At 40.3% G+C, this 25,045-nt stretch overlaps 2 protein-coding genes across 4 annotated transcripts in view; both read left to right on the forward strand.

The window, feature by feature from the left end:
* CR2 (complement component (3d/Epstein Barr virus) receptor 2) overlaps positions 1-4,222 on the forward strand; it is a 39,409-nt gene extending 35,187 nt beyond the window's left edge. For all 3 annotated transcript variants that reach the window (XM_011937912.1, XM_011937919.1, XM_011937927.1), the window contains one exon: positions 3,469-4,222. The gene's annotated coding sequence lies outside the window, so the exon portion shown is untranslated. The remainder of the gene's footprint in view (positions 1-3,468) is intronic.
* Positions 4,223-9,881: 5,659 nt separating this feature from the next.
* CR1 (complement component (3b/4b) receptor 1 (Knops blood group)) overlaps positions 9,882-25,045 on the forward strand; it is a 204,420-nt gene continuing 189,256 nt past the window's right edge. Inside the window, exons 1-3 of the mRNA XM_011937899.1 lie at positions 9,882-10,123; positions 19,870-20,049; positions 20,678-20,777. Coding sequence (XP_011793289.1) covers positions 9,988-10,123; positions 19,870-20,049; positions 20,678-20,777 — 416 coding nt within the window. The 5' untranslated portion in view covers positions 9,882-9,987. The remainder of the gene's footprint in view (positions 10,124-19,869; positions 20,050-20,677; positions 20,778-25,045) is intronic.

The raw sequence follows: 25,045 nt of genomic DNA on the forward strand, positions 1-25,045 counted from the left end.
TCACTCAAGTTCAAGAGTTCGAGACCAGCCTGTTCAACACAGTAAAACCCTGTCTCTACTAAAAATACAAAAATTAGCCAAGCGCAGTGGTGTGCACCTGTGGTCCCAGCTACTTGGGAGGCTGAGGCAGGAGAATCACTTGAGCCTAGGAGGTGGAGGTTGCAGTGAGCCAAGACTGCGCCACTGCATCCCAGCCTGGACAACAGAGCAAGACTGAATCTTAAAAAAATAATAATAAAATAAAATAAAAAGCCATGTGGCCATATAGGGGAGGAGGATTCCAGAAAGAACAGTAGGTGCGAAGGGCAAAGGCCATAAGGCAGTTTGTGCCAGCTGTGTTGGTGGCACAGCAGGGAGGCCAGTGTGGCCTAGAGTTGTAGAGATGAAATCAGAGAGATGGAGGTGGGATGCAGGGGAGAGGATGATCGTACAAAGTCTTGCTATGTCATTGCAATGGGATGGTGGGCAGGAGAGGATGATTGTATGAAATCATGGTAAAGAGATTGGTTTTTATTTGGAAGCTTTTAAGGAGAGGAGCAACACATTCACCTTAACTGCTGTGTTAAGAACAGACTGTAGGAAGCCACAGGTGGAAGATGGGAGTCAATGAGGAGGCTGCTGCAATCATCCAGGCAAGAAATTGTCAGTGGCTACCACCAGGCTGTGAGAAGAGGCCAGATTCTGCATGCATTTTTAAGACAGTGACAATAGGGTTTGTTGATAGTTTGTATCAGAATATGAGAGGAAGAGAACTATCAATAATGACAGGAGGGCTTTTGCCTAAGCAACTGGAAGGATAGAACTGCCATTAATTAACATGACTGAGAATGCAAACAGCAGGATTGGGGAGAAAAATCAGGAGTTCCACTGTGGAGATGTTAAGTATGGGTGTCTAATAGACTTGGCAAGAAGACAGCTGATGTACAAGTCTGTATTTTGGGCAATTGGTCAAGGCTGGAGATACAAATTTGGGCTTTGTCATTGTGTGGATGTACATAACAATGAGACTGAATAAGATCTCCAAGGAGAAGTCAAAGAGGCTATAGGGAAAAGAAAAGGTCCAAGTATTGAGCCCTGGATCCTCCAACGTTAGGAGTCATGGAGTGAGAAGGTACCCACTAAGGAGTGAAGGAGCAGACTCTGATACTATTCGGAGAAGAACCTCAAAGTCAGGTGAAGAAAGAATTTTAGGGAGGAGGGAGTGATCAACTCTGTTCAGTGTTGCTGGTAGGCCAAGAAAGATGAACCCTGAAAACTGACCATTGAAATTCAGTAGCACAATTTTTTTTCTTTTTTTTTTTTTTTTTTGGAGACAGGGTCCCGCTCTGTCACCCAGGCTGGAGTGCAGTGGTGTGATCTCAGCTCATACTTCCTGGGTTTAAGTGATTCTCATGCCTCAGTTTCCTGAGTAGCTGGGATCACAGGCGAACAGCACAATATTTGCTGGTGAACTTGACAAGACAGTTTTGGAAGAGAGGAAGGAGGCAAGAGCCAGACTGGACTGAGCTTAAGAGCAAATGAAAGGAGAGAAATTGCAGCTATCAACTAGAGACAACTCTTTCCAGGATTTTTTTCTATAAAAAGGAGCAAATAAGTAAAGTGCTAGAAAGAGTAAAATGTAAAGTCAACAGAAATATTTTTTAAGATTGGAGAAATAGCAGCTATGCTTTATTCCTACATGCTGATGGGAAGGATCTAGTAGAAAGGGAAAGAGTGACAGTGGAAAGAGAGGCAAGAATTGCTGGAGCAAGGTCTGGGTAAGCTAGGAGGAACAGACTAAGCAGAGGAGCCGACCTTAGCTGTATGGGCTTAGTAACAGGAGGGAGGGCAGAATCTGCAGGTGCAGATGAAGGCAGGTGGGGAGCTGTGATAGGAAGTGAATGTGTGGAAGTTCTCTTCCGATGATTCAGTCTTCTCAGTGAATAGAAAGCAAATTGTTCAGCTGAGAATGAGGCTGGGAAAGGAGGTATTAGAGAGTTAAGAAGAAAAAGGAAGGCATTAGATCATCAACTAATAATTGAAGACTGAATTATAGGGAGTACAGAAAGGCGGACAGGCGACATGAGGTGTGCACCTGAGGTTCCCATGAGAAAATGGGGATGAACATTTGAAGGTTTACTCTGTCCAGGGATTATGCAACAGTCTTTCATGCCCTCTCTTACTTAGCCATCAGTAGCACTTTGAAAGGTGGGTGTTCTCCCAAGATAATACCAAGATGAAGAAATAATATCCAAGAAAACCTAGGCTAAAAGATTCTCTTGGGCAAGGTCTCAGGGTCAGTCATTGGCAAAGGTGAAATGCAAGCTCATGTCTAACTTTAAACTGTTTTCTCCTACATAATCTATAAAATAAAGATACCAGCTGGGAGCGGTGGTTCATGTCTGTAATCCCAGCACTTTGGGAGGCTGAGGCAGGCAGATCATGAGGTCAGGAGATCGAGACCATCTTGGCCAACATGGTGAAACCCCATCTCTACTGAAAATACAAAAATTAGCTGGGTTTGGTCGTGCATACCTGTAATCCCAGCTACTCTGGAGGCTGAGGCAGGAGACTTGCTTGAACCAGGGAGTTGAAGATTACAATGAGCCGAGATCACGCCACTGCACTCCAGCCTGCCGACAGAGCGAGATTCCATCTCAAAATAAAATAAAATAAAGATACCATCTCTGTCCTCTTGGAATTTATTTTAATAAGACAAATAAGACACATACATATCACAGGTAATAATACATACCATAAACAAGGTATAGAAAATCTGTGATGGCAGTTGAGGAAGAAAAGGTAACTTGCTGCTGGTGAGTCATGACAGGGAGACCATACTAGTGACCTCTAAATCCAAACCAGTAGGGGTGCAGAGTACAGCTAGCACATAAATATTTGTTGAATGAATATATGAATGAGAAACATTATTACTTTCATTTCTCACTCATTTAGATTAATTCACGTTCATATGAATGTATATAAAATGTAGTTATTTGGCTGGGCACGGTGGCTCACACCTGTAATCCCAGCACTTTGGGAGGCCAAGACGGGCAGATCTCGAGGTCAGGAGATCGAGACCCTCCTGGCTAACACGGTGAAACCCCGTCTCTACTAAAAATACAAAAAATTAGCCAGGCATGGTGGTGTGTGCCTGTAGTCCCAGCTACTCGGAAGGCTGAGGCAGGAGAATGGCGTGAACCTGGGAGGCAGAGCTTGCAGTGAGCTGAGATGATGCCACTGCACTCCAGTCTGGGCGACAGAGCGAGACTCCATCTCAAAAAAAAAAAAAAAAAAAGTAGTTATTTGTTCCAGATCATGTTATATGAAGAAAGGCCTTTCAATAGAATGATATCTTCTAATAGATTTGTTGCTTTGTTGGTTATAACAGTTGTAACTGGTATGTAAGGAGAATGTTAGCATTATTGAAACTTCGAGTTGCACCGCTGCTATTCATGCTGCCTCCTAAACAGAAATGATCTATTTCAGTGTGCCTTGTTGCTTGGAATTCAACGGACCATTGATTAGAAAGAAACTGCTCTCATATCAGCAAATCTCCTTATATGGTCTCAAGACCAAGGAAATTATGTCGTAAGCAATCACTTCCTATATGCACTTATTCTCAAGAAGAACATCTTTATGGTAAAGATGGGAGCCCAGTTTCACTGCCATGTATTCAAGGACTTTCTGAAGCCTCACTTGTGTGATGCCTGAAGCCAGGCCATAGCTATAAACAATTACATGGCTCTAAAAGTTTCACCCTTTTTAAGGAAGGCACTAAAAAGAGCTGTCCTGGTATCTAGACCCATCTTCTTTTTGTAAACAGCATACTCAGTGTTACTATGTGCTTTTGGTTATAATGTGGTTTTAATTATCCAAATAAAGTATGAAGCATTTTCTGGGGTTATGATGGCCATACCTTTATTAGGAAGAATGGTTTTATTTTGATAGTAGCTTCCTTCTCTGGTGTTGTTAATCATTTCATTTTTATCCTCACTTGGTTTGAGTTTTTCTCACATTACTGTATATACTTTGCCTTTCCATAATCACTCAGTGATTCCAATTTGCACAAGTTTTTTTAAATTATGGGAATCAAGTTTTAATCCTAGAGATTTGGTATACAGTTCAAGCTTTGGATGTTTCCTTAGCAGTTTTGTGATAAGTTCTAGTTGCTTGTAAAATTTCACTTAATAATGTGTACATTGGCCATTCAATAAATTGTAATTGTAAAGAAAACATACAACATTTGCCTTATTTTGTTTTTTCTGGAGTCAATGAACTCTTGAGTAACAGAAAGTCTTTGGGCTTTATAGTTCACGATTTAACAGTTATTCATACAGGATCCCATCACTTGGTTGTTTTAGCCAAACTTTCAACCCACAGATTCAATTTTCTTACCCTTGAGACTTTCTCTTATTTTTGTCCAGCCAATACCTTCCTCACTCATCCTCTCCCACCACACCCTTAATATAGATATAGTTGTTCATTTTCTCTGTTCCAACATTTAAACTATTGAGAAAATAAAACTTTGCTCACTGGTGACCACAGATTTACTCTCTACCTTCCCCTAGACTAAGTATGCTGTTCAGCATCTTTTTTTGTCTTTTTTAAAATTGTGATTAAAAACACATAACATAAAATTTACCATCTCCACCATTTTTAAGTGTACAGTTCAGCAGAATTAGGTACATTTACATTGTTGTAAAGCAGATCTCCACAACTTTTTCTCTTATAAAACTAAGACTCTGTACCTATTATATAATAACTCCACATTCCCCCATCCCTTCAGCCCCTGGCAACCACCATTCTGTTTTCTGTCACAATGAATTTGACTACTCTCAGTACCTCATATAAGTGGAATCATACAGTACCTGTCCTTTTGTGACTGACTTATTTCACTTAGTATAATGTCCTCAAGGTTCATTAATGTTGTAGCATGTGTCAGAATTTCCTTTTTAAGGAAAGAAAGAAATTCATTGGGTGTACATGCAATTTTGTTTATACATTTTGTGTACCCATTTATCTGCCAGTAGCCATTAGATTGTGTATTAGTCTATTCTTATATTGCAATATAGAAATACCTGATACTGAGTAATTTATAAAGAAAAGAGTTTTAATTGGCTCATGGTTCCACAGATTGTATGAGAAGCATGACACTGGCATCTGCTCAGCTTCTGGGGAGGCCCCCAGCAAACTGACAATTATGGCAGAAGGTAAAGAGGGAAGCCAGGCATGTTTTACATGGCAGAAGCAGGAGCAAGGGAGAGAGGGGAGGTGCCACACACTAGAACAGCACCAAGGGTATGGTGCTAAACCATTCATGAAGGATCCACCCTCATGATCCAATCACCTTCTACTAGGTCCCACCTCCAACAACTGGGGATTACAATTCTACATGAGATTTGGATGGGAACACAGCTTTCTTCTGAGCCCTCCATATTTTTCCAATCTCTGCCTGTTACCCAATTCCAAAGTTGCTGCCACATTTTCAGGTATCTTTATAGCAATGACCCACACCTGGATACCAATTTTCTGTATTAGAAATACCTAAGGCTCGGTAATTTATAAACAAAAGAAGTTTAATTGGCTTATGGTTCCAGGGTCTGTACAGGAAACATGATGCTGATTTCTTCCTGCCTTCTAGGGAAGCCTTGGGAAACTCAAAACCATGGAGGAAAGCAAAGGGGAGGCATCCCATAAGGTGGGAGCAGGAGAAAGAGAGAAAGGGGGCAGGTGCAACACACTTTTAAACTACTATATTTGGTGAGAACTCACTCCCTATACAGTACCAAGCTAATCCATTCATGAGAAATCCACCTTCATGATCCAATCACCTCCCACTAGGCCCCTCTCCAACACTGGAGATTACAATTCGACATGATATTTGGTGGAGACACAGATCCAAACCATATCAGGTTGTTTCCACTTCTTTGCTATTGTGAATAGTGCTTCCATGAGCATGGGTGTGCAGATATCTTTTCAGATATTGCTTTCAATTCTTTTGGATCCATACCCAGAAGTGGGATGCTCTTCAGCATCTTTTATTCACGTACAGTCAGCAACACTTTCATTTCCCCATGATGTCTGTTCACTCACCTCAAGCCATCTATTCTACATTCATTCTTTCTTCTATTAAGGGATGATGAAAATATCTGAGGGTAATTCTCTCAACTTCCTCTCCCTCCACCCTCCATCATATCTACATCCACCTACCCTTACCATCATGTCTGTCTTACACTTTTCACAGCCTATATCTTTCTCTCCTCATCCCTTTCTGTCTTTTCCAGGACATTGTTCCTTCAGTTAGACCCTTTCTCATCACTGGCTCCTTCGTTCCACCTCCAAAACTCCTGAAGCCAAGACCTGCTGAGCTGCATATGACAGAAATCCACCTCACACTGGCTTAAACCAAAAATGAATTTTACTAAATCACATGACAGAAAAGGCCAGGCGTGTAGCTGGTTCTTGTCAAAACAGGGATAGTCAAAGCATGCCTTCAGGAATATCTTCTCCTTCTGCTTTGCCTTGCTGGCTTCATTCTCTGGAAGAAACTCCCTAAAAACCAGCAAAATATTTGCTTACAATGTGAAGTGCACATCTCATCAGCTTAGCTTTCCAGTACAAAGAGCTTCTCTTGTCCAATAAGTCTTTCAAAAGTCCCTTCAATAGCTCTCATTCTCCAAACAGGGTTACATGTCCCCAAAGGAAGCAATAACTAGGAGCAAGACAGTGAAATAAACACAGGGCAAGGCCTGAGTTGCCTGCTCAGCCTTGGAGATGGGGGTTGGTCTACCTCATTGATTCTCAAATGGGATGATTTTGCCCTCCCAACGACATTTGGCAGTGTCTAAAGACATTTTTGGTTACTACAACTGGAGGAGGGCAGTGCTTCTGGCCTCTAGTGGGTAGAGGCCAGGGATACTGCTAAACATTCTCCAAGGCACAAGACAGCCCTCCAGAATGAAGAATTATCTGGTCCAAGATGTCAATAATATGGAGGTCGAGAAACCATAGTCTTCCAGAATCACACTGAACTATGGGAAAGAGGGGATTTCCCAATGGAAAAATCTAGGGGCAAATCCCAGAGGAAGGGACACATTTAGAGCAACAGATATCCACCTTCCCCTCCATCTGAAAACAAATCTTCCCCCAAACCATCTATGTTTCTCTTTTAAACTATCTGTCTACCACCAAATTTTCTGAAAGAGTGGTTGACCTTAGCTGTCTCAACCATTGTAGTCATTCATTCAAGAAATAATTGTAGAACTCCTTCTCTGTGCTAAGCATTATTTTAGGTCATGGGATTTGGCAGTGGTAAACTGACATGTTCTCATGCAGCTTTTATTCTAGTGGGAGAGACACACAATAAGCAGATTTTCAGATGGTAATAAAATGAAAAAATGATAAGTATAATTTTTTAATCTATATATAACAGGCAAATAGGAAAGGAAGTTCTGAATTAATGTGCAATTTTAAATAGTGGCCAAGGAAGGCTCCATTAAGAAGGTCTCATTTGAGCCAAATAACTCAAGGAGATGAGGCAGTAGCCATGCAGACAGATATCTGGGCAAAGATCGTTCTAAGCAAAAGGAATATTAAATGGGAGGAAAAAACTGAAGAGAAAAACACACCTGCTGTACTTGGAGAAATAATTTGTTTGCATGCTGATGGTAAAAATCCAGCAGAAAGAGGGATATGATAATGCTGGAGAAAGTGAGAACTGCTGGTTTCCTTGAGCGAGTGAGAGCAAACTGAATCTAGGGCACAAGTGGAGAGATCACCCTTAGACTTAGACTGTGGACAGTATAAATACACTAACAAGAGAGAAGGAGGTTACATGGGCCAAATACAAGAATTTTGGTGGAGCGATGGTAGAAAATTGTAGATCTATTTGATTGTTTCTGTTTTCTCAATAAAGAAAGAAACAAAGCTATTCACAGAGATTAAGAATGTTGGAGAAGGTGTCAGAAATAAATGTCAAAAATATGAAATACTCATTTAGGAGAACTGGAGAATAAATGGATTAGACAAACAATAGTGGAAATGTCAGGCAGCAGTACAATGGTCCTTTTGAAGTTATTTGTTACTAAAGTAAGGCTAGTCATTGTATCTCTGTGTCTTTTCCAGTCACATTCAGTTTCACAGGTATGGGAGCAAAATAATGGAGAATTGATTCTAACCAGGATTGTTGTTTTGTCTAATGCCTATAATAAAGCAAGAGAAGGGTGAGGGAGCTAATGGTGGGTGCAAGATGATGATTATAATGACAGAGTATGGAATTTAACCTGGTAGTGATGAAAGTGAAGATACGAAGGAGGTGAGAGGCCGAGAGAGATAGCAGTAGGATCAATGGGCTGCAGGCACTGAGACAGACAAAGATTGCTGGATTCAATTTAATGGTAAAAGAGAAGACTAGGATTGGTGGTTAGAGAGTGGGATCACTGAAATCATTGAGGGTTGCAGTGAAAGTGACAAGTTTCAGAGCATGCACATGAGCATTAGTGTCAGAGGAGAATAGAGGACAAGACCACAGGCAGAGAAGAGGTCAAGGCACTGGAAGGCCAGGGATTTGAAAATACTATTGCTGTGAATATTGAAATCACCAGGGACTATGGCAGAAGTAATAGTGGAAAAGGTGGCCATGAGCCAGGAACTAAAATCTTCAAGGAATGAGGGGAGAAAGTAGATATTAGGGGATGGATACCAGCAGAAGTGGTAAGGAGTGACACCTTCTGATAGCATGTGACGGAAAACTGGGAAACTGAGCCTTCTCCTCTTCTCTTTTCCTAAGCCTACTTCAATCTGACTGCTTCTCCCATTACTCTGTCGAGAATAACTTGAAATGATGATAGCAAATCCTTAAAAGAATGTCACTGGATGTATTAAAAAGTGTGATAAGTGATATGATCAAAGTAGACATTTCTTCCACTAGAATTTTGGGAGAAAGCCTAATGGAAACCAGTGCGCACAAAAAGACAAATCCTGTATGATACCAGTCATATGTGGACTCTAAAAAAGCTCATCTCATAGAAATAGAGAGTAGAGTACTGGTTATCAGAGGCTGGGGAAGGGAGAGACAATGGGAGATAGATTGGTTAAAGGGCACAGGATCACAGATAGATAGGAGGAATAAATTCATCCTTGAATACTTAACCTTCGCCCTAAATCTGTCACTCCTACATCCATATTTCTTATTTCAATAAGTAGCATCACCATCCATTTCTAATCCTGGGGCTAACTCTTGATTGCTTTCTTCTCACCACCAACCTTAAGAAAGGAAGTAACCAATATCCAATACACAAGCAACTGTTCATTTCATCTCCAAAATCTTTGTTAATTGTCCACTTTATCCACCCAGTCAGGGCCACCATCAAACCTCACTTGGATGTCAGCAAAACTCCCTGACTGGTCTCCCCTCTCCATTATTGCCCTATTCTAATCTACCTTCCATACTATACACAGATTTACATTTTTAAAATGTATATCTGATCGTCCCTACCTTTTTAAAAATCTTACAATGGCATGACATTCAAATTCACGATAAGGAAATTGGTTCTTCACATTCTCCGTACACTGTACACATCGCCTGCAATTGCCCTTCAACACAGAGACCAGGCATTTCATTAGCTGACCTTCCCGCACACATTCTTGCAAAGAGGAATAGTCAAGCAGGGTGTTTGGAGGCGAGCTGCCATCATCCACCACCTTTGTCTGTAAGCGCAGAGCCTCGCACGCGGGATCCATCGGAAGCCCAAGCATTGTCAAGCTCTGCTGCTGCACCTGGGTCCGCAAGGTGGGCTCTGCCAGCGAAACCCGTTTGAAACAATGCAAATAGGGAGTAAACATGGCCTCGCCCATGAAGAGGAAGCTGTGGTCAAAAGCATTTTGTCCCGGAACCCCGCAGCCCTCCCCATACCCTGGGCGCGGAGCACAAGGATTGGCCACTCCTCTTTGTACTGCTCTTTTCCTCTTATTTCAGTTTTCTTCGAGAACAAATCTGGTTTGTAGATGTGCTTGGGGAGAATGGGGGCCTCTTCTCCAAGAAGCCCGGAGCCTGTTGGGCCGCCAGCGCCCCGTCTCCCCTTCTGCTGCAGAGGATCCCTGCTGGTGGTTTTGGTGCTGCTCGCGCTGCCGGTGGCCTGGGGTGAGACGCGGGCGGGCGTGGGGAGGCGCCTGGGCGGACGAGGAACCCGGGGTCCCGTAGGGAACTCGCGTGCCTCGCTGGGCTGCGCTGCGCTGCGCGCCCGGGTCCGAAGGCAGTGCAGTGGGTGGGCTGAGCGCGCGACCTGGCAGGCCGGCGGGTCTGGGATCCTTCGCTGGAGACCCTCGCTGCTTCTGGGTAAGCGTGGAGTCCCCATGTGCATGGGTCTTAAGTAGTGACCAGAGCAGAGGAAGGCGCAGATGCTGAGCAGGTGTCGCTTGAAATTCCTTGCATTTGTGTATTCACAGTCTAGGCTGGCTATAGCGGAGCATGGCGTTGATCCTAGCGAAAGGGGACTTGGGGATCGGACAAACCTGAGTTCTGGTCCTAGAAACTTAACTATGAGGCAACTTAGCACACTCAAGTCTGTTTGATCTTCTGTAAAATGGGGACATTGTTATCTGTGCATTGTGGAGTTGCTGCCTCAGTGGCATAAAGCCTGTCGAGTGTCTAACACAGGGCCTGTTCCCGAGTCCATTTCTATCCCCCCAACCATTACCTCTGCACTTTGCTCCCAATGGTGTTTAGACAAGCAGTCCTAGGGATGCAGGTATTACCTCACAACTGCCCCGCATAGAACTGTCCTCTTCCCCCACCCCAAGCCACCACCGCCATCATCACCGTGCACTTGATAGACAGCATACTTTAAGACAGATGCATGCCAGGCACTTGGGGATTAGAGGAGTAAGGGCAGCCCCAGAACATGCAGTATAACCGCTGCAGGTAGAAGGGACAGTAGATATGTTTACAGTTCGCGTTTTAGTGATGTGTTTAGTACAAAATAAAGCCTATTATAATTACTATGGAAATTTTGAGGCCACATCTCTTCCTTTTTCGTAACTTCACATAGGTAAACATCTTCAATTAGAACCCTTCTATTATTATTTTTGGGCTCCCCAGAAGTCTTCTTGTTTGCCTAGACTCACTGGCAACATCTCAATTGAAGTGACAGTCTTGGTTGTTCTTGTCCAGCCTCTTCTGACAACTCCAGGTTCGCCCTTTTCTGCTACTAGACATTTTGCATTCCTTATTTGAGTGTTCCTTCTTCTCTAAAAGAGTAAAAAATAAAATAAATTAAAACCAAGTTCCCGCAAGAGTTGTTATTAATATTTGATCTCCTTAGGCACCAGAAAGTAACCTGTCAGGTGAAGAGATATGATAAAACTTACAATTTTATTTTTAGGAGAGAAGCATGCCCAGTAAGTTAAGCAATCTGTTGTCAATACTTAAGAATTTGTGTCATCCTTGTGAGTACTGACCCTCTTCTTACTAGAATGTTGTTTTAGTTTGCCTATGTTGATTAAGTTACTGTTATAAACAATCCCAGACACTATTAATTGCAAAGAAATATTTACTGAAGTTATCACAATAACCTCCAAATGTGAAACAGCCTAAACTATACTACCGAGAAATTTTCTTGCTGATATAATTTAAATTTTAAAATGCTGATGGATGTTTCCAGTGTGCACGGTCCTTTAGAATTTTAAAGAAGTATAAGAGCTGTGCACCCAAGGCGTATGCATGTAGAAGTAGGTGGTGGAGTTTTATGAAATCTACTTATTAGGAAGCCAGTGTTCGGCTTTTTCCAGCTTCTGCTACTTACCAGCTGGGGTCTTGGACCCGGTAAGTTAAGTCACATCACTGACCTTCAGTGTCCACAAGTATGAAATGAGCATAACTGACATCCTGATCTCTGAAAGAGGTATTTTGAAAATCAGATGGTATAGTGCGTGTGACAGTGTTTTGTAATCTGAAAACCCCCATGCATGTCTGAAAAATCATGACTAAGAAGTCGTGCAAGACTGCAGGATCACTGAAAAGGGAGAAGTCTTAGCTCCTATGATCAGGAAAGTGTGAGTGAAAGGTATATGGATTTACTAGCACTTAAAGAGTGAATCCAGAAACAGGTTGCACAGGACAGTTTATGGGGATATTTATTTCTATACAAAACATAGCAGAGGAACTAGGATTGTTTTGTTATTATGATTAACTCACAGTACCCGTGAAGTGGTACAGCGCTATTTGAAAGAGGACTTAGATTAGCTGCAAATAGATATTGCAAATGTAGGACAACCACTGAAAAAAGTGAAAAAACGAACGATAATTATACGTGAATAAGGAAAAGAAAATTGCATCATATAAAATGCTCAGTTAAAACAATAAAGAGGGCCGGGAATGGTGGCTCATGCCCATAATCCCAGCACTTTGGGAGGTTGAGGTGGGCGGATCACCTGAGGTCAGGAGTTCAAGACCAGCCTGGCCAACATAGTAAAACCTTGTCTCTACAAAAATACAAAAATTACCGAGGCATGATGGCGGATGCCTGTTGTCCCAGCTACTCGGGAGGCTGAGGCGTGAGGCATGAGAATCACTTGAACCTGGGAGGCAGAGGTTGCAGTGAGCCGAGATCATGCCATTGCACTCTAGCCTGGGTGACAGAGCGCAACTCCATATCAAAAGAGAAAGAAGGAAGGAAGGAACGAAGGAAGGAAGGAAAGGAAAGGAAGAAAGAAAGGGAAAGAAAGAAAGGAGGGAAGGAGGTTAAGGAGGAAGGAAGGAAACCAATAAAACAATAAAGGGCAGGAAAAGAATGGAAGACAAAAAATAGAAACACAGAACAAGAGAACAAAGGCAACAAATAGAAACCAGTAACAAACACTAAACCAACTATATCAACAATAATGTTGAGTGTCAATGATCTAAATGCACCATTTGAAAAGAGATCATCAGAGTGGATCAAGAAACAAGACCCAACAATATATTGTGTACAACAAGACCATTTTAAATATAGACGATATATATTAAAAGTAAATGGATAAAGATATACCATGCTAATGCTAGTTATAGAAAGCAGGAGTAACTGTATTAATTTCAAACACAGCAGACTTCTGACCAAGAAAAATTATTAGGGATAAAGAGGGACATCATATAATGATAAAGGGGCCACTTATCCAAGAAGACATAACAATATCCCATATGTATGCACCTGATAGAGAGACAAAATATGTGACGCAAAACCCATAGAACTGCAAGGAGAAATAGATGTATTTACTATCATAGTTGGAGACTTCTATGATATCTTTCTGATATCAGAAAAGGTGCTGAAGTCTCCTTATCAGAAATGGGCAGATTCAGCAGGCAGGAAATCCATAAGGACATACTTGAACTCAACAGCACCATCAATCCACTTGGATATAATTGACATATGTAGGTGACTTCATCCAACAACAGCAGAACACATATTCTCTGGCTCACATTCATGGAGATAGACCACATTCTGAGCCATAAAATAGTACACAAATTAAGCTTTACCAGGCAGTGTTTAGCATAGGGTGAACTCTGGCGCCCTCATCTGGTCCTCATGTAGGATCTGGTTTGGTTATCCCTGCTAGGTAAAGGTGCAAGAAGCGAAGTTCCAATTTGCTTTCTGTGGTTTGCGATGTACTTTGGTTTACATATGCTCAGATGAGTGGATGTACGATTTATATTATCTATTTTAATATAAAATAACCTTCACATTTGGACAGGTAACATCAAAAGTGTCCTACACAGAAATACTGGGTGAAGATCCCTGTAATAAAACCAACTTCAGAAAACAAGAAAATGGCAGAGTTGACAATCCCTCTCATCCTCCCCACAAAGACACATGTATACACATTTTTTGTCAGAGACATTAAGAGGAAGAAATGCTGTCAATCTAATCACAGCTGATCACAACTTGATGAAACCAAAAAATCTAGAAAGTATCATGAAGACAGTTGACATACAGCTTTACATTCACTACTGTGACCAGAGAAACTCACTGTGGCTGTTTTTTGTCCCACTAGATGCTAGCTAATGGTTGTGTTAAGTCATGATGATTAACAAAGCATTTAAAATGTTTATTTTATCTGTATTACATTTCAAAAAATTTATATTGGGGCATAAAATTTGTTTGTGTACATATATAATTTATAAATTTATATATTTTGAAAGTGCGTGCTTTTTTTTCTTAAACTGAAAGAGGTGCCTAAGCAAAGCAAGTGCAAGTCTATTCCTTAAAGGGTAAGGATGCAGAATGGAAAGCAGGAGTGTTCTTTGGGTTGACAGCTCATATTTCAACAGACATGAAAGTGATTATGTGTTAATTGTGTGTATAGTACAGAATAAATCAACTTGCTTTGAATGGAAGATCTGAACCAGGAGAATGTGAAAATGGGCTGAGTCATATAAGACAAAACCCAAAAGGAGGTAACAATATATACCCACTAGAATGGCTAACATTAAAAAGATTGACTAAGCCAAGTGTTGGCGATAAGGTGGAGCAACTGGAATTATAATATACTGCTATTTGGCAGGTAAAATTATAACATTAACTTCAGAAAATAGTTCAACAGCTTCTTAAAACCTTAGACACACAACCTGTCATGTTACTCAGCATTTTACTCTTAGTTTTTTACCCAAGAGAAATGAAATCATATGTCCACACAAAGACTTACACATGAATTTTCATAGCAGTTTTGTTTGTAATAACCAACAAGTGGAAACAATCCAAATGTCCCTGAACAAGTGAATGGATAAACTAAATTAAGATATATTTATAAAATTGAATATTACTCAACAACAAAAGGAAACAATTTTTATATGTGCAGCAATCTAGATGGATCTCTAATTATGTTGTGTAAAGGCTAAAACATTAAAAAAAAAAAAACCCGAGTGATTTCCTTTATACAATAGGATATAAACGAAGTGATTCAGGTTATATGAAATTTTAGAAAATCAAATCAATCTGTAGTAAGAGAAAAGCACCTGAGTGATTTCCTTTATATGACAGCATATAAACGAAGTGATTCATGTTATACGAAATTTTAGAAAGTCAAATCAATCTGTAGTAAGAGAAAACCACCTGAGTGATTTCCTTTATACGATAGGATATAAACGAGGTGATTTGGGTTATATGAAATTTTAGAAAGTCAAATCAATCTATAGTAAGAGAAAATACGTTGAAGGTTGCCTAGGGAAGGAAGTGGATGTTTGGATGGATTACAGAAGGACATGAGGGAATTCTGTGGGGGTGGGGTGTATGATAGAAATGTTTATTGTCTTCATTTTGGTGATGGTTTCACAATGCATACATATAAGTAATCGAATTGTGTACTTTAAGTACTAATCAATCATTGTATATAATATATCTTGATAAAGCTGTAAAAACTTTTTAAAATTATGGTAGGTCTTCAGTTTATGGAGTTTATATTAATATATTTATCATAGGAACTAGCCACAATTGAGGGATTGGTAATAAAGGAGGGAAAGGAAACTACATCAAGCTTTCTTTGTTGAAGGCTCATATATTCATTTTTTGAGCTATTATACAACTTTACTTTTTATAATTACCTACACTATTCACATACTACTATGCAGGTAAGAATATTATGTAAGTAAGGGAAAGGAACTTCTTTCCAAGAATGCCTCATTCAATTTGTTTTGTTACTTTAGGTCTTGTTCTATCCTCTCGTTGCAAGCTTTGCTGTGACATTTATCCTCTCTTAATACAGCTTTTGGCACTAGGCGCTTCACTTGGAATTTCTTCCTTTGTCCAGCATCAATGGATAAGACAAATATCAAAATTGTGTTTCATCTCATGTATCAATTAGAGGAAAGGTGAATGCATAAAACTGAAAAAAAAAAAAAAAACATTTTTTTTTTTTTTTTTTACAGTGGTTCTCAAAGTGCTGTTATCTATCAAAATCAGCTGTGAAAATTTTTTAAAATGTAGACTCCTGGGCTCTAAACTAGACCAACTAAATCAGAGATTTGGGGGACATAGCTTGAATTCTTGATTTTTTTTTAAGTTGTATAAGTAATTCTTCATTTGTTATTCTTTGCAACAAATATGCATTGAGTGCTTATAATTAAGTGTTAAGCACCAGGACTAGATATTAATTTAGAGGTACAAAAAACACATCATCTCTTGCCTTTAAATTATTCATATCTAATATCTATTGAGAGAAATAGATTCTTCTAAAAGCACACAAAAATAAAAGGCACAAATTGTAATAACAAACAATTATTGATATGAAAGGAAAAGGAAAGGGCCTGACTAGGGATTATTATAGGGTGGGGCAGAGGGAAGTAGTTTAGATTCCAAATCCCTAAGAGGGTCAGGGAAGGCTTCAGATGAGATTGGGTGTGTTCAGGGTGGTATGGCCATAGATAGGCCAGGGAAGGCTTCGATGAGAAAGTACCATTTTAGCAGACATCTGGAGGAAGAATCGAAGTCAGAGCAAAGATAAAAGTGCATCACACAGAAGGAATGTCATAGACAGGGGGAAAATGTGTGTCTTCGGGAAACTGAAAAAGGGGAAAGGGCACACGTTGGTGAGGGGACCAAGTGGCACGAGATGAAGCAGGAAACATAGACAAGGGCATCCTTGCTTAACAACTGCTGGCTTAATAAAGCAAATGTGTGATGATGGATACAGGCTGTCTGGGAAAAATAAGTGAGAAATATGAGCTTTCTTGGAGCATCATCCTTTGCTTCAGTAGAAAGCACAGAGTTAGGCTTCCAATTCTGACTAAAGCCATTGTCAACAGGGAAAAGGTAACCTTAGCAATTCTCCTCTCTGTCTGGGGTCCTGTGGGCACTATGATGGAGCTCATGAGATGCAGAAGAGAAGTCCCAGGCTGAATCGGGGGCACATTCACTCAGGAGAGCTGAGGTCCCCAATCACTGAGGTCATCCAGTGCATTCCCAACAACATAGGCTCATTCCAAACTAGCTCTGCAAAGGAGCAGAAAATAAACTCTTGGAAGCAAAGCAAGCACTCCCACTTTAGCAGAATAATAAAATTTAACTCTTAGAAGTCCCCCCTCCTTTTCTAAGGGTAATAATCATAAGTATAACTTATGAAGTGCCTTGTGTGTATGTGAAAGCATATACTACTTTTGATTCTCCCTACAAACCTGGTAGGAAAATATTACTCCCTTTATGAAGATGAAACTGAGGCTCAGCAAGATTAAGCAGTTTGCCTAAGACCTCATAGCCATTAAGTAGAAGACATTGGGTTCAAAGTTCAATCTATGAACCCAACATTTTTAACACTATATACCATTCTCTTTTTGTATTAGTTTTCTATTGCTGCTGTAACAAATTTTCACAAACTTAGTGGCTTAAGACAACAGAAATGTATTCTCTTCCAGTTCTGGAGGCTGACGTCTAAAATAGATCCATAGGGCTGTGTTCCTTGTGGAGGCTCCAGGGGAGCAGGAGTTTTCTTGCTCTTTTCAGTTTCCAGGGTCTGCTTCCATCCTTTGGCTCACTGCCTCTTTCCTCTACCTTCCAAACCAACACCATAGTGTCTTTAAATATCTTTCTTCTGTCTCCTTTCACCCTCTTACCTCCCTTTTATGAGGACCCTTGTGATTACATTTAAGGCCCACCTAGATAACCCAGGATAATCTGTACATCTCAAGATTCTTAATCACATCTGCAAAGCCCTTTTACCATTACAGGTAACATTCACAGGCTTCAGGGATCAGAACATGGATATCTTTGAGAGGTCCTTACTTAGCCTACCACACCTTTCCATACAGATTCTCAAAATTTTAGCTGAGCCTAATAGGGGAGTTCATTACCATTAGGGTCCAGTTTAGTAGCAAGTGCTTCCTTTAAGTGAAAAGGTGAAAGTTGTCCACTTAATAAGGAAAGAAAAACATTGTATGTTAAAGTTGCTAAGACCTAAGGTAAGAAGGAATCTTCTAACGATGAAATTGTGAAGAAGGAAAAATAAATTTGTGCTAGTTTTGTTGTCACATTTCAAACTGCAAAAGTTACAACCACAGTGCATGCTAAGTGCTTAGTTAAGAGCAGAAAGGCATTAAATTTGTAGGTGGAAGATGTGAACAGAAATGTGTTCTAGTTGACAGCTATCAGGTTTGGTACTATCTGAGGTTTCAGGTATTGGCTAATGTCTTGGAACATCTCCCCCACAGATACGTGGGTGACTACTGTATATTGAAAGTAAGCATTTATATATTGGGGAGTAGATCTCCCAACTCATTATTTATTTTTTATTTGTCCCACAAATAAAGTAAACAAAGTAGAATTTTAGGCAAGATTCATTTCTAGAGATAGAGATATTTTATTATAATAAAGAAGGTTGCTCTACCATAAAATACAGCAATTTAACTTTTTATAATCCTGATAACTTCAAAATATATGAAATAATAGATGGACAACATTATAAAAAGAAATAGACAAAGGAACAATAAATAAAATATTTTAGTACAACTCATTTAGTATCTAGTAAAACAAGTAGTCCCCCCAAAATCAGTAAGCATCTAGAAGATTTGAATAAATATTAACAGATTGGATTCACTGACTGATCTCATTACAAGAAAGAATTATGCATGATGGTGGGAGAGATGAAGCCACAGCACAGGCACTTACTGATTAACTAAATTTTGAAGCTGTGAAATGCAGCTCCTCCTTTAGTGAACGATGATATAAATAGCTTAGTTTCCTTCAAACTAGCAGAGACTTTTTGAATGGATGGATGCTGATTTTTTAAAAAGGAGCTTATTTCTGAGACATCTTTTAAAGCAGGTTTCCTCAACCCCTGGGCCATGAACCAGTACTGTCCGGTGGCCTGTTAGGAACTGGCCAGAACAGTAGAGGTGAGCAGCCAAGCATTACTGTCTGAGCTCCACCTCCTGTCAGATCAGTGGCAGCATTAGATTCTCATAGGAGCAAAACACCTATTGTGAACTGTACACATGAAGGATCTAGGTTGCGTGCTCCCTATGAGAATCTAATGCCTGATGATCTAAGTGGAAACGTTTCATCTCAAAACCATTCCCCTGCACCCTCCATTCCAGGAAAAATTGTCTTCCACAAAACCAGTTCCAGGTGCTAAAAAGGTTGGGGATCACTGTTCTAAAGGAATCAGTCCTTTTGCTATTATTATTATTAAGATGGAATCTTGCTCTGTCACCCAGGCTGGAGTGCAGTGGCACAATCTTGGCTCACTGCAACCTCTACCTCCTGGGTTCAAGCAATTCTCCCGCCTCAGCCTCCCGAGTGGCTGTGCACAGGTACGTGTACAGGCACATGCAATCATGCTCTGCTAACTTTTTGTATTTTGGGAGAGACAGGGTTTCACCATGTTGGCCAGCCTGGTCTCAAACTCCTGACCTCAAGTGATCCACCCACCTTAGCCTCTGAAAGTGCTAGAATTACAGGCATGAGCCACCACTCCTGCACCCCTTGGCTATTACTGAAGTGTTCTTTTTCTTTTTTGATCACATCTATGTAGTATATTGGAGAGAAAGAGAAAGTAGAATGGGAATTTCAACAGGGTCACGGTGGCTGGCTCACTCCTGTAATCCCAACAGTTTGAGAGGCTAAGATGGGCAGATGACCTGAGGTCAGGAGTCGAGACCAGCCTGGCCAACATGGTAAAACCCCGTCTCTACTAAATATGCAAAAATTAGCCAGGTGTGGTGGTGGGCACCTGTAATCCCAGCTACTCAGGAAGCTGAGGTAGGGACAATTGCTTAAACCCAAGAGGCGGAGTTTGTAGTGAGCCAAGATAGTGCCACTGCACTCCAGCCTGGGTGATGGAGCCAGTCTCTGTCTCAAGAAAGAAAAAAAAAAAAAAGTATGGTAATGGCTTCATTAACTTTGATGCTGCTATGGTCTTGATCTCCAGGTCAATGCAATGCCCCAGAACAGCTTCCATTTGCCAGGCCTACCAAACTAATTGATGAGTCTGAGTTTTCCGTTGGGACACATCTGAAGTATGAATGCCGCCCTGGTTATTATGGAAGACCGTTTTCTATCATCTGCCTAAAAAACTCAGTCTGGACAAGTGCTAAGGACAAGTGCACACGTAAGTAACTCTGGAGTGGGAACCCCTCTGTTAGTCAAACATCTGTAAGATCTGATTCAATTTGTTCAAATTTTGTGACTGAGTTGCATATGACAATTAGTTTGCCAAGATGCAAAATATATAAGAGAATTATTCTTATAGATCATACCTTGTTACTGCTTTGAGTTCCTGGCGCCTTCATTACAAGTTTATTTCCTGAGAAACAGCCATCACAGGACATGATTGAGGGAAAATCCCCATTCACTGGGGGTCTCCCATTTACATGACTAAAATTAAGTAATGAATGGCTTGGGACAAGAAAGAGAAGTGGATTAAATAACTAAAAGATGTGATAATCTTGGGCTTTGAGATCTTCGGATTATACCAGTTGAATTGAATTACAGATAATAACAAAGTTTACATTTTTCTGGGAGGCATAATATGGGAATGAAACAGATCTGAAAGGGAAGTTTTTTATGAAAGGGAGCTGATCCAAGGTAGTCTAGTGAGTTTCCTCAAGGTAACAAAATCTGTGGAACCATCAGAACTGCATGTGTTCAGTAAGCTACAAGCAGGTTGAGACTTTATGTACTAAAAAAAATTTTCAGTTTACTCTACTTGGCTCCAAAATTCTGTTTCTTTCCTGTAGGTAAATCATGTCGTAATCCTAAAGATCCTGTGAATGGCATGGTTCATGTGATCAAAGACATCCAGTTCGGATCCCAAATTAATTATTCTTGTACTGAAGGGTGAGTTGGCATCTCTTGAACCAACATCTCTGGTTCTAGAATTCTACCACAGTCACGCTACCTTCTAGTCACATCTCAGAAAGGACAAGTAAACTATTACCATCTGCTCTTCAAAGGCTTCAACACAGGCGTTTAGCTCCTGACTGAAATGAGCAAAGGTATGACAAGATCAGGGGGAAAATCATCTGTATCCTTGCTGGAAACCAAGGCTGTGCAAATATAAAAAGTGTGGCATTCATTAGGTGGGAAGGATGAAAATGGGGGAAGAGTATAGTCAAAGCATACAAACAGCCTTAACCCAGAGTAGACATTGCTGGGAAAAAAGGAAGGCCATTGAGTAGCTGTGTGAGAGAAATCGTAATGGTCATAGCATAAGTAGTTTGCTAGGGCTGCTGTGACAGAGTACTCCAAAATGGGTGGCTTAATACCAATGAAGTTTTTGGAGTTCTGTTCCAGAGACTGAAAGTACAAAATCGAAGTGTTAGCAGAGCCATGCTCCCTCTAAAACCTGTAAGGATGGATCCTTCTTTGCTTCTTCCAGCTTCTGGAGCCCCAGGCCTTCCTTGGTGTGTGGCAGCAGAACCCCAGTTTCTGTCTCTGTCCTCACATGACTGTTTTCCCTCTGGATCTCTGTCCTCACATGCTGTTCTCCTGTCTGTGTATGTCTGTGTCCAAAGTTCTCTCTTTTAATAAGGACACCAGTCATATTGGATTAGTGCCCACACTAACAACTTCATCTTAGCTGGATTGCCTCTCCAAAGACCGTATTTCCAAATAAGATCACATTAATAAGCACTGTGGATTAAGACATCAATATATTTCGGGGGTGAGGGGGATACAATTTTCATTCATTGCTGGTAGGAATGCAAAATGGTACCACGACTTGGAGAGAGAATTTGGCAGTTTTTTTTTAAATAAAACTAAACATACTCTTACCATATTATCCAGCAGTTATCCTTTTTGGTATTTATCCAAAGGAATTGAAAACTCATGTTCACACACACACACACACACACAAAATCTGCACACAGATGTTTATAACAGCTTTATTCATAATTGCCAAAACTTGGAAGCAATCAAAATGTCATTTAGCAAGGGAATGGATAAACTGTGGTACATCCATACAATAGAATATTATTCAATACCAAAAAGGAAATGAACTATCAAGCCATGGAAAGACATAGAGGAACCTTAAATAGTGAATCTTTTTTCACTACCACTAAGTGAAAGAAGCCAACCTGAAAAGGTTACATAACATATGATTCCAAGTATATACTATTCTGGAAAAGGCAAAACTATGGAGACAGTGAAAAGATCAGTGGTTGTCAGGGGTTAGGGAAGAAGCAGGGATGAATAGGCAGAGCACAGAAGATTTTGAGGGTAGTGAAACTACTGTGTGTGATGCCATAACAGTAGGCACATGTCATAATAAATTTATCCGAAGTCATATAGTGTACAATACCAAGAGTGTACTCTAATATAAACTATGGACTTGGGGTGATCGTGATGTGTCAGTGTAAGTTTATCAGTTGCAAAAAGTATGTACCACCCTGGTGAAGAATGTTTATAATAGGGGAGGCTATCCATGTGTAGGGGCAGGGAGTACATAGGAAATCTCTGTATCTTCTGTTCATTATTGCTGTGAACCAAAAACTGTGCTAAAACACAAAGTCTATTTTTTAAAACTGCATAGACATAAATACACAGGCACATGTGCATAAACAGACATGCACACAAATAAGTACAGGTAAAACAGGAAATTTGAACAAAATTTGTGGATTAAAACTATGTCAATATCTTAATGTTGATGTTGCACTATTGCTTTGCAAAATGTTATTATTAGGAGAAAATTAAGTAAAGTGTACCTGGGATTTCTCTGTACTATACCCTGCATGTGAATCTGATTATCTCAAAATAAAAAGTTTTTTTTAAGTTCCTACTATATTTCCAAGGGGATGGGCTTCCCCTCAGATCACTACCCCTTTTCGGGGAGCAATAAAGTAATCTTCCTTGGAATGTAGCAATCTGTAACAAATCAAAGTGCTGTAACTACGCATGGTCCCATATGGAAAATATGATCCTGCTAAAATTTCTCTGTCTCTGCCTATATCAGTGATACCTTATGTCCTCCACTTTGGAATGCTGACCCCATTCATTCGGAGTTGGAGTCTTCCATGTGGCTACCTTTAAGCTTTGTGCTCAAATAAACTCTATCCTTAAATATATTTTCTGGATCTGATTATTTCAGCTTGAAAATGTGCTAACTGCCAGGCGCAGTGGCTCACGCCTGTAATCCCAGCACTTTGGGATGCCGAGGCGGGTGGATCACCTGAGGTCAGGAGTTCAAGACCAGCCTGACCAACATGGAGAAACCCTGTCTCTACTAAAAGTACAAAATTAGCCAGGCATGGTGGTGCATGCCTGTAATCCCAGCTACTCTGGAAGCTGAGGCAGGAGAATCACTTGAACCTGGGAGGTGGAGGTTGCAGTGAGCCGAGATTGCGCTATTGCACTCCAGCCTGGGCAAAAAGAGTGAAACTCCATCTCAAAAAAAAAAAAAAAAAAAGAAAGAAAGAAAGAAAAAAGAAAAAAATAAAATGTGTTAACCTAAATAATTTGCAAAATTTGTTTTTTATTCTCATTTTTTCCTAACCCATCCACCTGGTTCAAGGCACATAGATTAAGAAGGAAAATGGAAATGGGACTAATATCCCAGGCTTCACTATCCCTCTTTGGGCCCTGGGGAGGAGATTCCCAAAAGTCTAGACATGTTTACCCACATGCTGTATGTGGTTTCTGGTAATGAAATGATCATGGCTTTTCCTGAACCATGGCTTAACTTTGTGAATCCACAACTCTCTCTTCCCCAGGAGATCCAAAAAGATAGGGTAGGATGTAAAGGCTTCAATCTGTTCAAATGGATATGAGAGCTTCCCTTACAATAAGTAGCATGGATTTCATCTCTCTGCTTTACTTCCTCATAAACATTCTGAATGAGAGGTGTTCAAACTATTATTTGTTCAATTGCTTAATCTACTTTGAGAGACAAGTTTAATGAATTAAAATATTTTTCTATCTGTTCCCCTTGATCAGTGAACATAAAGTTATCTTTTGACTCATATTTAAAATGTTCAGTACTACAGCACTGAACAATAGTATGGAAGAAAAAAATCTCAACTTAAATTTGAACTTGCTTCACCATTCCTATCCCAACCCCGGTAATTAGAAAATCAAAAAGAACACTTGGAGAAATAAGCTCAGTGAGGTCAAAAGCCATAGAAGTCTCCAGGATCCCTTGTTCCTAAGACAAACAGACAGAAGGAGGCGCACATATAGGATTGCAGCCCTTCTTCACTTCATTTGTTCACATACTTCGTACTTGTGTGTATGTCTGTTGGCAGTGCAATCAAAAAAGATTTCATTTTTGGTGGTATACTAGAAGGCATTAAAAAACAAAATGAGGCTGGGTGTGGTGGCTGTAATCCCAGCACTTTGGGAGGCTGAGGTGGGCGGATTACTTGAAGTCAGGAATTTAAGACCAACCTGGTCAACGTGGTGAAGCCCCTCTCTACTAAAAATGCAAAAATCAGCCAAGTGTGGTGGCAGGCACCTGTAGTCCCAGCTGCTCGGGAGGCTGAGGCAGGAGAATCTCTTGAATCCAGGAGGTGGAGGTTGCAGTGAGCTGAGATTGCACCATTGCACTCCAGCCTTGGCGACAAGAGTGAAAATCTGTCTCAAAAAAAATAACAACAACAACAACAACAAAATGATATTGAAGTCATTAATAAGTACATCATAAATCACTACTATAATGTACAGTGCATCAAGTGTCTTCAGAAGCACCCACTGTTGTCTCACTATTTGTTTGATCTCCATTTGGCACTGTTTTGTTGTTTGAATAAAGCTTTATGTTGCCAGGTTTTCTTACATACTCATAAAGCAAAGTTCTCTGCTAAACCAATAACCACGACTGTTATTTGATACTGCTTCATTCCTTCGTGTATAGTACTATCAAGTTTAACCCTACCCTCACTGTGACTAGTTTCACCCAACCATCTATCACAACAGAGTCTAAGGTGAAGTAAAATAAATGTCATAAATTATTCCACATTTATGGCACACTTTGAACAGTTTGAGATATACTAATTGAGAATTGCTGACTTTAATATTTTAAGTATAAAATGAGTGTTCAATTCTTTTTGGTCAGCCTGGATTTCCTTTGCTTCTAGTTATGAATCCTCTTCCTCCCTTCCTTCCTTCCTTCCTTC

This window comes from Colobus angolensis, unplaced genomic scaffold, assembly GCF_000951035.1.
Source record: "Colobus angolensis palliatus isolate OR3802 unplaced genomic scaffold, Cang.pa_1.0 Scaffold100, whole genome shotgun sequence".
Classification (NCBI taxonomy): Eukaryota; Metazoa; Chordata; class Mammalia; order Primates; family Cercopithecidae; genus Colobus; species Colobus angolensis.